The sequence below is a fragment of the Tamandua tetradactyla genome, chromosome 1 (genome assembly GCF_023851605.1).
Source record: "Tamandua tetradactyla isolate mTamTet1 chromosome 1, mTamTet1.pri, whole genome shotgun sequence".
NCBI lineage: Eukaryota > Metazoa > Chordata > Mammalia > Pilosa > Myrmecophagidae > Tamandua > Tamandua tetradactyla.
The window spans coordinates 175,726,543-175,741,703 of NC_135327.1; the positions used below are offsets into that span (position 1 = coordinate 175,726,543).

Below are 15,161 nucleotides of genomic sequence, written 5' to 3' on the forward strand. Positions count from 1 at the left end.
TGGACATTTTCATGGTCTTTGAACTGTGAATTTGTAATATAGTAAATCCCCTCTGTAAAAGCCAATCTATTTCTGGTATGCTGCATTCTAGCAGCATTAGCAAATTGCCTCTATTCTCTCTTTTTAAATACATATCAGTAAGTATATTGGTGAGATGAGATGTAGAATCTTTGTTGTCTAGGTAGAGATACTCAGATGGTTAAAAACCTTTTATAGCTTCTCACTAAGAGCAAACAAATAATTCAAGAAAGCATTGTCATTTTAACAGAGTGAAAACCAAATTCTTGGTTTGCATGAAAATACATCTGTTAAGAAAATTATTAAAAACCTTATCAAACTATAAAATCTTAGTCAACCTTAGCCACAACCAATAAAATTCACTTCCAGCAAGACTTCTACTACTCTCTTTCATCTATTTTGTCCTACACATTCCTGTTTCTCATTCTGCAACAATGTTATTTTACTTTAGGGGGGAAATTACTCTCTCTTTCCTTAACTAAAACACTTCCTACATACTTTATGTATTTAAATTACCAATTATGTATTTAAATTACCAAGAAAGGGGCAGGGCACAGTGGCTCAGCAGGCAAGAATGCTTGTCTGCCATGCCAGAGGACCCGGGTTCGATTCCCAGTGCCTGCCCATGTTAAGAAAAGAAAAAAAAAAAAATTACCAAGAAAGATTTTGAAATCAGTCTTCAAGTCAACATCCTACAAAACACAATTCTTATTTTTCTTCTTTTTTGTGAAAAATAACACATATACAAAAAAGCAATAAATTTCAAAGCACACTGCAGCAATTAGTTGTAGAATGGATTTCATAATTTGGTATGAATTACAATGCTACAATTTTAGGTTTTTGCTTCTAGCTGCTCTAAGATACTGGAGACTAAAAGAAATATCAATATAATGATTCAGCAATCATATTCTTTTGTTAAACCCTGCTTCTGTTAAACCCTACCATCATCTTTGATCTTTCTCCCACTCTTTAGGGGTATCTGGGCTATGCCCATTCTAACTTTTTCATGTTGAAAGGGGCTGTTGATAATATGGGTAGGGGGGTGGAACTAGCTGACGTTCTAGAGAGGCTGGCCCCTCGGCATTTCAGGACTTAACTGGTCCATGGGCCCATCTAAAGGTTACAGGTTTCTGGAAAGTTACCCTAGTACATGGAACATTTGTAGACTCTTAAATAATGCCCTAGATATTCTTTAGGATTAGAAGGAATGTGTTCTAGTTTGCTAGCTGCCGGAATGCAATATACCAGAAACGGAACGGCTTTTAACAAGGGGAATTTAATGAGTTGCTAGTTTACAGTTCTAAGGCCGAGAATTAAAACAAGTCTATAGAAAAGTCCAATCAAAGGCATCCAGGGAAAGATACCTTGGTTCAAGAAGGCCAATGAAGTTCAGGGTTTCTCTCTCATCTGGAAAGGCACATGGCGAACACAGTCAGGGCTTCTCTCTCAGCTGGAAAGGCACATGGCAAACGCAGTCAGGGATTCTCTCTCGGCTGGAAGGGCACATGGCAGACACGGCGTCATCTGCTAGCTTACTCTCCTGGCTTCTGGTTTCATGAAGCTCCCCGGGAGGCGTTTCCTTCTTCATCTCCAAAGGTCGCTGGCTGGTGGACTCTCTGCTTTGTAGTATTGCAGCATTCTCTGCTCTCTCTGAATCTCTCATTCTCCAAAATGTTTCCTCTTTTATAGGACTTCAGAAACTAATCAAGACCCACTCAGATGGGTGGAGACATGTCATCCCCTAATCCAGTTTAACAACCATTCTTAACTAAATCTCATCAACCAGGGAGATGATCCCATCACAGTCCCAAATACACAGCATTGAATAGAGACTATTCTACCTTTAAGAAATGGGATTTATATTAAAACATGACTTTTCTTAGGGGGCATACTTCCTTTCAAACCAGCACATTCCACCCTCTGGCCCCTAAAAAAGACATGTTTTTCCCATATACAAATATATTAACTTCATAACAATATCAGAAACCTTAAACCTTTCAGTAGCAATACAATGAAGTACAAAATTAGAGACAGTATAAAATCTCATCAAGTCAGTTACAGGCATGGTCTGTCCTAAGGCAAAATTCTCTCCATTTGCTCTGGACCTTTGAAAACTCATGACAAGTTATTTGCTGCCAACATACAAAGGAGGAACATTCATAGGATACATAGACACATTTCCATAGGGAGGAAGGAACACAGGGGTCACTGGACCCATACAGTTTTGAAAACCCGCAGGGCAAAGTCCATTAGATTTCAAAATCTGAGACTCATTTATCCTCAGGGCTTTAGAAAGTGGCAGTCCCACCCTTTCCAAATGCCTACGCCTGCCTCTCTCTGAATGCAACCTTGGGGGATATTGGGGAGACCACCTTTCTCTCGGCTCCACCCTCTCCAAGCATTGGGGCCGCACCCGGGCTCTCTGCCATCTCCGGGGCACACGCTCAACCCCTCCAATTGGTGGCAGCCAGGCTCTCCCCAAACCCCAAGGAATGTGCTTCACCTTCTCCAAGGCCTGAGGCGGCATGACTCTTCCACTGCAATTAGGTGGAAGGCCCATTCTCTGCCTTTGGGGCAAACTCACCCTCTCCATGGGCTTGGGTGGGTCTGCTCTCCTTGCCCGAGGCTTCTTGACTTCAGACCTCAGCCTCCACGGTTTTGCCTCTGAAGTTATTTTTCCTCCAATGTGTGCCTTCTCTGAACCCCTCAGTCCAGACTGGCAGCAGCTCTGTTTATACAGGTCCCACAGCACTCTCGTTGGCTTTCTATGCAGTAGCCTTGGATCATGCCCATCAGACATAAGGAGTTTCCACAAATCCTTCCTGGATAACTCCATGTCCGTTCCTGACTTTCTCTGAAATGGCTGGCTAGTTCCACATTTGGTTAAATCCACACTATACTCTGTAGTCTCCCTTTCTGTAGGCCCAGAATTTTCCAGGACCTCAGTTTCTGGTTTCTTTTTACTCAAGAGTTCAGTTTTCAGCTTATCTCTTTCCTTTCGCATTTCACTATAAGCTGTGAGGAGAAACCAGGCTGCACTTTCAACACTTAATTTGGAGACCTCTTCTGCTAAGTATCCAAGTTCATGGCTTTTAAAATCTGCCTTCCAGCCAAAACTACCAGTCAATTTTGCCAGATTATCTGCCATTTTAAAACAAGGATCGCCTTCCTTCCAGTCTACAATAACACAGACCTCATTTCTGTCTAGGGCCTCATCAGAGGTATCTTTAGAGTCCACATTTCTCCCAACAGTCTCTCCAAAGCATTCTAGGCCTTCTCTATCAAGCTTTTCACAACTCTTCCAGAATCTTCCCCATATCCATTTAAAAAGCCGTTCCAACATGTTTGGTATTTGCAAACTGCAGCAGCAGCACCCCACTCTCCGGTACCAAAATCTGTTCTAGTTTGCTAGCTGCCGGAATGCAATATACCAGAAACGGAACGGCTTTTAACAAGGGGAATTTAATGAGTTGCTAGTTTACAGTTCTAAGGCCGAGAATTAAAACAAGTCTATAGAAAAGTCCAATCAAAGGCATCCAGGGAAAGATACCTTGGTTCAAGAAGGCCAATGAAGTTCAGGGTTTCTCTCTCATCTGGAAAGGCACATGGCGAACACAGTCAGGGCTTCTCTCTCAGCTGGAAAGGCACATGGCAAACGCAGTCAGGGATTCTCTCTCGGCTGGAAGGGCACATGGCAGACACGGCGTCATCTGCTAGCTTACTCTCCTGGCTTCTGGTTTCATGAAGCTCCCCGGGAGGCGTTTCCTTCTTCATCTCCAAAGGTCGCTGGCTGGTGGACTCTCTGCTTTGTAGTGTTGCAGCATTCTCTGCTCTCTCTGAATCTCTCATTCTCCAAAATGTTTCCTCTTTTATAGGACTTCAGAAACTAATCAAGACCCACTCAGATGGGTGGAGACATGTCATCCCCTAATCCAGTTTAACAACCATTCTTAACTAAATCTCATCAACCAGGGAGATGATCCCATCACAGTCCCAAATACACAGCATTGAATAGAGACTATTCTACCTTTAAGAAATGGGATTTATATTAAAACATGACTTTTCTTAGGGGGCATACTTCCTTTCAAACCAGCACAGAATGGTTTTGGTCGGAGGTTGGCAAGCTATGATAAGTAGCAGTGCCTAACTGATGCTTGATTTAGAGTAACTTTCAGAGTAGCCTCTCAACTCTATTTGAACTCTCAGTCGCTGATACCTTATTTGTTACACTTCTTTTACCTCTTTTGGTCAGGATGGCATTGTTGATCCCACAGTGTCAGGGCCACACTCATCCTGGGATTCTTCTCCCAGCAACCAGGGTGATTTTCACTCCTGGATGTCAAAGACCCACATAGGGGAGAGGGCAATGATTTCACTTGCAGAGTTGGACAGCCTCTATTCTTGAGGTCCTCCAAACCTTTTCTTATACTGGAACCAAAGTGATTTAAAAGTATTCAGTTATTTCTTCTGACCTTTAGTACTAGACCTCAACCTGCTGTCCTTATAAGATTCTAATAAGGTTCTAAGACCTGAAAAGATTCTGCATGATTTAACTACCACTTACCTGCAGCCTTTTCTTGTCCCCTTTTCTCTCAGGTCAAATTTTACTTTTTAGAACATGCTATGTTGATTCAGGTCTTAAAGTCTCTTTAAATGCTTCTTTTTGCACCTGAAATTGGCTAGCCCACTCTTCTCCTTGATAAACTAGTTGTTATTTTTAAGGTAGTTCTTTGCTTTCAAAGAATTATGTATAATTATTATTAAATACTTACCATGCATCAATCACTATTCTAAAAAAAAATTTACATATAGTATCTTCTTTTATGTCCTTCATCATTACTTCCTTGGGTATAGATTTTTTTTATCCCTCCAGATGAGGTTAGCTTCTTCTCTGCAATTAATTATTCAATTAATTTTTTTTTTTGTTATGTGTTTAAAATGTGTATGTCTTAGTCTGTCAGGCTGCTTTGACAAATATCACATAATGGGTTGGCTTAACAACAGGAATTTACTTACTTATGGTTTTGAAACTAGAAAAAGTACAAAATCAAAATGATTTTGGGAAGGTTGATGTCTCTGGGAGTCTTTAGTGTTTTGGTGTCAGCTGCTGGCAATCTTTGAGGTTCCTTGGCTTGTATCTTAGCTTCCGGTTAGGTAGTAATGTCTTCTCCTTTCTGGCTTTTGTGACTTTCAGGTTCTCTTCATAAACCTCCAGTAATAGGAATAAGGCCTACCCTGGTTCAGTTAACCGTCCTTAAATAGGTCTTTCAAAGATTCTGTTCACAAATTAGTCCACATCCTGACTCTCCTTAACATATTCAAAGATATTATTTACAATGGGCTCACACCCACAGGAACATTAATACATGATTCAATCCACCACGGTGTGTTTATCATTAATTTTAAGTTTCATTCAGGCATGGGTCAAGTCAGTTGGAGTTTACCTTATACCTAGTATAGATATAATCAAGATTCATGTTTTTTACAAATGAAAAGGAAGTTGATTAGATTGCTTGGTATTAAACCTTAGGCAGAGGCTCAGGCTTTTCTCACCAAGTTTAGAGCTTTTCCAATAGGCTGGTAGTGCTTGGGGAGATAGATAAATATGTCATAGATTACATTATATTAAGAGGAAAGAGAAGGCAAATTAATATTACTTGAGAGACTAGGGCGATGTTATTGAGGTAGCATTTTTTTTAGTACTTACAAAATTATCATTGAGGCTCATAATTATTCTGTCAAGTAGACCTTATTATCATCTCATGTTTATGGCTAAGAAAACCAGTGCTCATAACGTTGGTAACTTGATGAAAGTCACACGACTCATAACTGACAAATTCAGATACGTGGTATTATCATATAGGGCTTTGCAAAATAAATTGCATTTGAAATGGCTTATGCCTTTTTCTACTTCACTGAGATATCGTTTACATACAATGAACCACATCCATTTAAGTAAACAATTTGCTGAATTTTTATAGCTATATAAACTTGTGATGTCACAATCAAAATACAAGACATTTCATTTCCCAAAAGTTTTGAGTCTATTTTTCCTTTCACCATAGCCCCAAGTAACCACTGAAATGCTTTCTGTCATAATAGATTAGTTTATCATTTCTAGAATTTTATATAAATGGAATCATACAATATAAAGTTTTGTGACTGGCTTCTTTCATTTGACGTAATGATTTTCTCACTTATAGAGTGTTGCATGCATAGTAGTTTTTGCTTTTTATTTCTGAGTAGTAGTCCATTGCATGGATATACTGCATTTTCTTTGTAGTGCCAGCTGTTGATGGACATTTGGGTTGTTTCTAGATTTTGGATTTTGTAATAATGCTGTTGAACATTCATGTGCTAGTCTTTGCATGAGACATATTTTTCGCTTCTCTTAGGATTGTCTAGGAGTGTAATCACTAGCTTATATCATAGTTAAATGTTTAACTTTTAAGAACTGCCAAACAGCTTTCTAAAGTGAGTTTATCATTTTATATTCCCACCAACAGTGGGATGCCAACACTTGATATTGTCGGTCTTTTAAATTTCTGATATTCTAATGGGTGTGTAGTGGTATCTCATTGTGATGGCTTGTACATTTTTAATAATATGGGTGCACATTTGGGAGTTTTGTATCCAAATTAGAACCAACCTCAAATCCTTACTTTCTTGTTGTGATTATTAACCCAGATGTCTTATTCTATGTGATTTCTTTTGCAATAACTTTTTTTATATCCACCTCCCTGTAGTTTTTAAGTATAGAAAAAATAGACATTACTGTTTTACAAGTCTACTCTAAAGTCACATTTATATTCATTAATATGTTAAAAATAGTGCTTTACTAAAATTATTCATTATTACATATCTATAAATTACAGAATCTTCTGTGTTTTTATTGAATAGCAGTGGGCTAATCCTAAATAAATCCTGCTCTTAAATTAAACCTTCCCTATTGTTGCTTTATTAGTAATCACAGAGCTAACAAACAAAGTACTGCTAATTAAGACTTTATATATTTTTTCTGAGTATCTCCAGGGCAGTAAATGGTATCTTAATCTGATAAATTATAAATTAAAACTTACAGAATGCAAGGCCTAGTCTGGGGAAAATGAAGTTATGTATAGGTGCCTTGCTCCATTTGAATTAATCAAGGGCTAGTGGTGTAGACCAGCTGTGTTCTGTGGTGACAAAAACGAATCCTGACATTTCGGATAATGAAAATTCAGTTCAGCACCTCTTAGAGATATGTATGATAATATATTGTCAGTCAGAAGCAGAGGGAAAGGGGGGAAGCAAAGACCTTGCATTATTAAAATAGACAATGTGACAAGTGGACATTGCTGTTCTCCAGTTTCCTGGAAAAAAAAATATCAAGGGAAACCTCTTTTTTAAAAAAATGATAGGAATGGCTGTTTTATGGAAAGAGGGTGAAAAGATTTGACTTTTGAAGTTTGACCTTTTTGACATTGTCTTTGTTCATGATTCCTAGTTTCATGGTTTATTTTACTGGGATGCAGAATGACGCCTGAAAGTCCTGAAAGGGAGACTCTTTTTTGGTTTGACAGTATTAATTCAGTCATCTAGTTCCTACCTTGTAAACCCACTTATTATTTCCTCTGCGTGTGTTTTTTCTGGTTTAGAGGATTAGCTGCACTGTCTCATCAAAGGCTATCCAATCAAGGAGGGGTTATTAAAACCAGGGCGATTTATGACTGAGAATTAATTAGAGAAGCATTTTCATGCAAAACATCCAATTTTTTGATTAGCAATGGAGCAGGGCTGCAATTAGCACTCTAGGAAGCTTAAATTCCCAGCCTTTTGATACTCAGAAAGTGAGAATCTCAAACCAGGGTCAGATACTTGTTAGCAAAGCAGAGGTGGGGGTGAAGAACATGGAATTACATGATAAAAAAAGTTGTCTTTTAATTTTGATTCTAAGATTGCTATTAAGGCACTGGAAAATTCAGAGGTGGGGAAAAATAAATGCTGAAAATGCAAGAATCAGAAATGTCTGTTTCATTAATGTTGTATTTGCTATGCATAGTATTTTTTGTATATGTTTGCTTGGAATATGTATTTTCCAACACAACAGTATTTTTTTGTAACTGCGTTATTACTTATTATTCAGTTTTTCTCCAACAAATTTCTTTTAGATCTTCAGTGATTGAACAAATATTTAAAATGTTTATATGTTTTGGGGAGAGGCCAAAATTTTATTAGCAAAGCAGTAAGGTTTTCTAAATGGTAGTTTGCTGTTTGTGGAGTCTATTTGTTTTCATTGGTGTTTTAAATTATTTTAAATCACTTGAAATGTCATTTAGGTAGTGAATTATCTCAGGACATAGATTACTGCTGTTGATAAGTGACCTTTGTCAACTTAGTTGCTTGAGATATGAAATGAGCCAAAGTAGACCTGCTGTAAAACAGTGTATTCTGTCATCAGCATAATTGGTGCTCCCCAAGGAGATGCAATATAATGAAAATTCATTTTTTACTGGAAAATATTTTCCCTTTCTTCTAATTTAGGCATCTAATTTCAGTTGAGAAATAGATGAACGACTTATCTTTTGTGTTAGCTCACTCTGTCAGGTTAAAAGTTAAAGCTCATTATCTGTCTCTTTTTTTATCCATTATGTTTTATGATTCCTAGTAAAAGAATTCTGTCAGTATTTTCGTATCACCCAACCTTGTTTTCACTGCCCTGTTCTCATATTTGCACTTATGATGTTGCTCTACATGCCTTAAGCTGCCAATATGGGTATTGGGTATTCATTGCAGGAAAATCATTGCCATCAGGTTTTAATGTGGCACACAGATGAAGAACCCTTCACCGGCTTGGGGTAGAGGTGGGGTTGATGATCAGTTCTTAGGCCTTTGTGAATCTGACTTCCCTCTTCTCCCTCCTTTGGTTTCTCTATTTGTGAAAAGGGTAGGGGTTTTGTTAGACCCTTGGGTTATTTTTAAGAAAGAGCTTATAAGCAATTTCCAGACTGCTAACCATGAATAGAAGAGATCATGAGGCTTCCATACAATCAGTAATTTTTGTTGTATTTTCTCCCTACAGCATCTCTGGCATAGGAACATGATTCATTGATCTGTTCTAACATTCTTGAAATCCCAATATGGATTCTCAGCTTTATATGTCAGTCTTGCTTAATCCTCCTTCTTTTGTTGATGAAGAGTATCTATCACTGGCCAGATGAAAATTGGCTGCAGTTTAATCTTGGGGAATGGTGGAAGAAAAACTGCCACTCAGAAACTGAAAAGTTGATCTTGTCACTTTTGTAGCTGTCAGCCTTGATGTTAATCTTCATGTTTGTGGATGTTGATGATGATATGCTTTTTGGTGTTTACTAAATATTTGCTGAAATAATTTATAGGGTTATGTTCATAGATATTTTCTTTGTTAGAAAATGTTTCTTGATATCCAGATCCATAACATAGGGAGCCTAAGCAGATGAATCAGGGGTTTGTGACCTGTGTGTGTTTATGTTGGGGGAGTGGGTAATGGATAACCCTTAGGAAGTTTGTGAAACTCATTATGGTATGCAGATTTGTGGGGAGAGGAGAGGGAAGAAAGCTTGCAAAATGCTATCATTACATGTGTCTATGAACAAATGTACAAATACATTTCTCAGCTTAGAATTATGTACCTTATCTGTTTAGTTTATTTTATCAAATAGAATAATTTTAGTAAAAACATATGAAATGATATCCTTTTGCAGTTGTACAGGTGAAACAATAACACAGCTACCTATATTCAAATGTTTATGTAAGGATCAAAGGTAGAAAGAAATAATTGAATTTATCATGGGGAAGAATTGATCAGAAAAGGTTTAGTGATTAAATGGGAATCATTTTAAAGAAAGCAAAGATTCTTCTTTAGTGGACAGGAAAGGCGAGGTTATTTTAGTTTTTATTGTGAATGTTTGTATCTTATAATATGTGTGTGTAGGGGTAAAATGATAATTTGATAGAGCTCAATCAGCTAATTAGTTGAGGAAGTTTATTTGCTTTAAGAGGCTCACAACTGGTAATAACCGTATTAAGATCTGGAATTCCCAGTGGTTGAGTAAGGATGTCTGCTGTTCTAATGACAACATACATGCTTTGTTTGATTGGGAGAAATTGATGTCAAGGATTGAAATATATTTACCATCTATTTTATGGTTGGTAGAAACACTGGAGATGTTGAGCTTTTAAAGTAGAGATGTATGGAAAGAAAAGTTCAAGACAAAACCTAAGGAAAAGACTGATACTTGATTGAAGGAGAGTAGCTGATGAGACTTAAAAGAGTGGCTTGAATAAAATGTAGGGTTCCCGGGAAGGGCGTGTGAACAGTTAAGGTTTAGTATCCTGTGAGAAATCTCCCACCATCCACTTTTTAAAAAACATATATACACACATGTACACATAATATATATACAGATACAGTTTAATGATTTCTCCTTACTGTAATCAAGTCTTTGCTTTTAATTCAATTGCCTTTCTGTCAGTTTTGATCACTGTACCTTTGTCTCTGAGCTTATACATCCAGCATTATGTATTTACTTTATTGGTTTAATAGTTTGCTCTTGGCTGAATACTCAATTATGACATCATCTCTTTAATAGAAATATCTTGTTGTGAAGATGTGAAATAAACCAGAGCCGTGATCATATTTTTAACACAACACCAAGAATTTCTCTCTGTTTTTTATTATAGGAACCTCCTCTGAGGCCCAGCAGGACCTCCCAAGTTACTGAGAGGATCCTACACTAATTCTGATTCTTCTAAGATTAGTACTGTTGTAGATTACTTTAGTGTTTTCAAATTTCTTTCTAACTGCTTGATAGAATAATAACAAAACCTTGATAATATAATAAAATCTTGATAGTGTAATAAAATAAACTTGATGATCTATTTCTGGATTCCCTTAAATAATGTAAAAATGTTATAAATGCTTAATAGCTTGGATAACTTCCCACATTCCTCTCTGGGAGTTTTAATTGCTATGATTTTGAGGTTATGTTCAATGTAATTTGCCGAAGTTCCCTGCCTACATACTGGTAGTCATTGCGTGTCAGTCACCTTTGGTACAGGATAAACAATCCCTTCTTTGTATGTTCAATGAGTACACAGGTACTTGCAAATAGCCTAGTTCTAGAGTGTGTTTGAATGGGAAAGATGTTAAAAAAATATTTTAAGAAGATTTTTTTTTCTATGGCAGTTGGCTTTTTTTCTATTTGTAATACATGGCATTTGGATTACTGATTATTTTTTACAATATCTAAATGAATTAGGAAGATACATTTCTTGATGTGGATGTGTGATTAATTTAAATTGAAGGTGAAATGCCATAGTCTGATAATCTTGATGTATTCATGTATGTGTTTAGAGTTTGGATGGATGTCATCAGTGATATTGTTATCACTCATAATCATTATATTCTGTTGTGGGAGAAGGATGCATTTTCTGAGTTAATCTACAGTGATTTTAAAACCACGTGTGTTCTGTGGAATACTTAGCGGTCTGAAAAGGTCTATGAAATTGGCAGTGACGATCCTTAGTCCTCTCTGAGGACTTGAATCTGGGAAGTAAAAGTTTTTAAAAAAATATTAACATTCAGGGAATGCAAGGGGTAGTTCACTGGTAGAATTCTCAGCTGCCATGTGGGAGACCTGGGTTCGATTCCCAGTGCATGCACTTCCCAAAAAACAAACAAACAAAAATTCAACAAATGTTGCTGCAATAACAGAATACTCACATGGAAAAATAATGAAATGTGACCCCACCATATAGCATATAAGAAGAAAAAAAAATTAACATTCAGTATAACATTTTTTTTCCTTCATGTGTCTCTTCTGTATTTTTTTAATTTTTTAGATGAAATTGCTCATGTTTTATTGTGTGATTCTCTAAAATTTAGTAAAATCTTTCAACCCTTCATTCTTGTTCAAACCCAGATTATGCATGGTCAAGAACCATGTGCATCTTTTTAGCTTCTCTAATTTAGGTAGTTTCCAATTTTTCATTGCTGCAGTGAAATATATCTTTAAATTAAGCTCTTCTCTACATTCATATTATTTCCTTAGGACAGAAGCTTAAAACTATCATAAGAGAATGGAAAAACTAGGAGAGGTTGTGAATAATTTTAATTCTTTTGGCACATTGTAGAATATTACAAAACAAAAAAGCGAAACGTTTTAACCATCCCTGTATACATACCACTTTGCTGAACCTCCCACCAAGAATTGAGTCTATTTCTTCACCCTTGTATCTGATGAGGCTATAGAGAAATTGTATGTAAATAAATATTCCATCTAATGATGTATTAGATATTAATTTAAGTGTTTAGGAAAAGTATTTAATAAGAAATTCTTATGTTACCAAAAAAAGAAAATCAAGGCAAAAATTACATATGCACTAAAACCTAAAACGTATAAATAGAATACAAGCTAAAAGGTATATATTACCTCTCAATCATGAGAAAAGTTATTTTGAAATAATCAGAGAGAAGAGTAAGATGAGCCAAGTCAAAGAGGAACCCCTGTAGACTTCTACATAGAAAATAAACAAAATAGTTTGACAGAGGTCAACTACCACTGAATTATCCTCCAAATGAAAATTATAAGTAGTTTAAAGAAGTTGCACACTAACAGGAAGTCTAGTCTGCCAGTCATGTCACAAAGCAGTTTTCAGTATGAAGCAGACCCAAAGATAAATGGAAATGATTAGACCTCTGTTTCTATCAGAATTTATTGTGTATGCTCATTCAGCGTGGAATAGACGTAGTCAATAAATGGTGCTAGAACAATTTTTGAAAAATCTGTTTTGTTGTATGAGAAAATTAATGGCAGTTGCTTAATGCACTAAAATGTAACAAATCAAAATATGTAAAATTAGAAAGTACAGATAGTTATTAAATGTTGGGATATGTAAAGACTTTTTTGCTTAAAAGTATTGAAAGAACTAGCAAAAGAAAGGATAACTACATTTCTCCATAAAAATGTAAACTTTTCGGTAATCCAAAAATAGAGTAGTGTTGTAACAAATATAATAAGAAGGATAAAGTTCTTATCAGATAACATGCATATTTTGTGGGTGTTCCATAAGACTTCTGCATGTCTTACTGCACTGTACTTACCACTTAGTTTTATAATTACTGTTTCTGCACCACTCTCACTCAGGGATGATGCCTTATTCACTTTGGTATGGAGAAGCAAAAGTTCTACTTCATAGTAGGTACTCAATAAATATCTGAGTATGAAGGGATTGGGTTTAATGGCTCTAATTTTACTTAGGTGTGAAATGTTGACAATGGCATTTGTCAATTGATGAAGCAAATTTTGGAAAAGAGGAGAAAAAAGCTCAGTTAATTACTGTATAATCATAGCATCCATCAAGTTTTTGGTTACAAATAGTTCAAAAGATAAAATATATATATTTCAATTTAAAACTCCAATGACAGTTGAAGTCACATTCTGAATTGCCAGTAACCCAAATTATTAGTTTATATCAATTATAATTAATTATAATTGATTACAAATTTTGTGCTGTCATTGCTCGTTCTCTGATCCAGTCTCTGAAGCTTTGCCTTTGCTCCTCCTATCTCATTTTGTAGACACACTCTTTCTCTTCTACCCCCATTCCTCTCTTTCCCTCTCTGTCTCTCTACTGCTCTGCCCAAAGCTCAGAAAGAGAGTGAAGTTTTTGAGTTTCAGTAATGCCTTTCCCCATTTAGTCATAAAATCAACGAAGTATGTGTTTCAGATGCATCAATATGATGGAAAATAAGCTTCAAATGTAGGATAATTACTGTTGGCAATGGTGTATAAAATAAGGAAAAGGATATTATCTGGATGTTGATCCTTCAGGGCTACTAAGTTCACGTTACATGGTTTGGATGGTGAAGTGAGCCATTTTGATTTTGGCTAGTGGAAATGACAATGTTATAAATTTTCAAAGTGACATTTCATGAATCAGGTTTTAACTTTTATTGCATTGAATGTGTTTACTAACGTATTTTAATTTCATTCTTCCCGAGTTGTTTTATGCTATGGAAAACATTTGCTGAAAAATTGAAATCCTTTGAAATTGGATGATTTTATTTTACCTGTTCTTTTATGTCAATTATAATTATGATTTTATGTGTGTAAATTACTGTGATTGCAAATGAGAAAAATGCATTTTCTTTCATGATTTTTTTATTGAAAATAATTTTTATCATGTTTATTTTTAAATGCTTTGTCTTAAACAGTAAAAATGATCTGTCATTCATAAGGCTGTTACTTTGTAAAATCTGAAAATATTTGTTTGTTAACTTTTTTTCTATGTTTTTGAAGGGTACTGAGAAAAATGAAAGATATCCTAGAATTAAACTCACAGAGCAAAATATACTTTATTTATTTATGATTAATTCCAGTTCCGTTTCATATGTCTATATAACTATAACACGATAATAATGGTATAGGTATAGTTTTCCTTAAACTGGATTTTTTTAGTTTATCACATGACTCCTGGTCACTAAATCAAATTCAGCTAACATATTTCATCAAGAATATTTATCCTCTTCAGCCATTTTAGTAAATTTTAAGACATAAAAGTGGACTTTGTTTTTAATATTGAAGCTACAATAATGTCTTATGACTTATTTTTTTAAATAAGCTAGCAAAAGCTCTTCCCAAACATACAAACAAGTGAACAAAAAAAAAAACAAACAGAAATTACATGTGTGGGCCTGTAATCATTATCTTTCCTGAGTGTTGTGCCTTTAATGTGTTTTGAGCCTCTGAGATGCATAATATGTGTGATTTGTTTGTGTTTCAGGCATAACTTAGTAGTGATTTTTCTTCATTGTGGACTTTACACATAATGAATTTCAGGAAATACACAACAGGTTCTTCTGCTTGTAGATAAAGACAGTTATATGATGGAATGATCAAATACAAATACTCCTTTAATTTATTTTACCAAGACATTTATTCATGTTTTATTTATGAGGCAATTGAAGTCATTCATTTTGTATGGAACTTTTCCTCTTCTGAATAACAAATAATATATTATCATATATACTGCATTGGATGAAAATCATACTTGAAAACAAAAGATTAATATTTTGGGCTTATTGGGCACAATTATAGTGGCACTATTCTTTGTTTTCAGTT

General features: G+C 35.6%; 1 protein-coding gene across 7 annotated transcripts in view; it reads left to right on the forward strand.

Annotated features, from left to right (window-relative positions):
- Positions 1-15,161, forward strand: part of EXOC4 (exocyst complex component 4) — a 970,332-nt gene that overhangs the window by 314,993 nt on the left and 640,178 nt on the right. Inside the window, exon 10 of one of the 7 annotated variants that reach the window (XM_077136336.1) lies at positions 10,720-14,152. The exons of the other annotated variants lie outside the window; for them this stretch is intronic. Coding sequence (XP_076992451.1) covers positions 10,720-10,760 — 41 coding nt within the window. The 3' untranslated portion in view covers positions 10,761-14,152. Of the gene's footprint in view, positions 1-10,719; positions 14,153-15,161 lie in introns of those variants that run through there. 7 annotated transcript variants of the gene reach the window in all.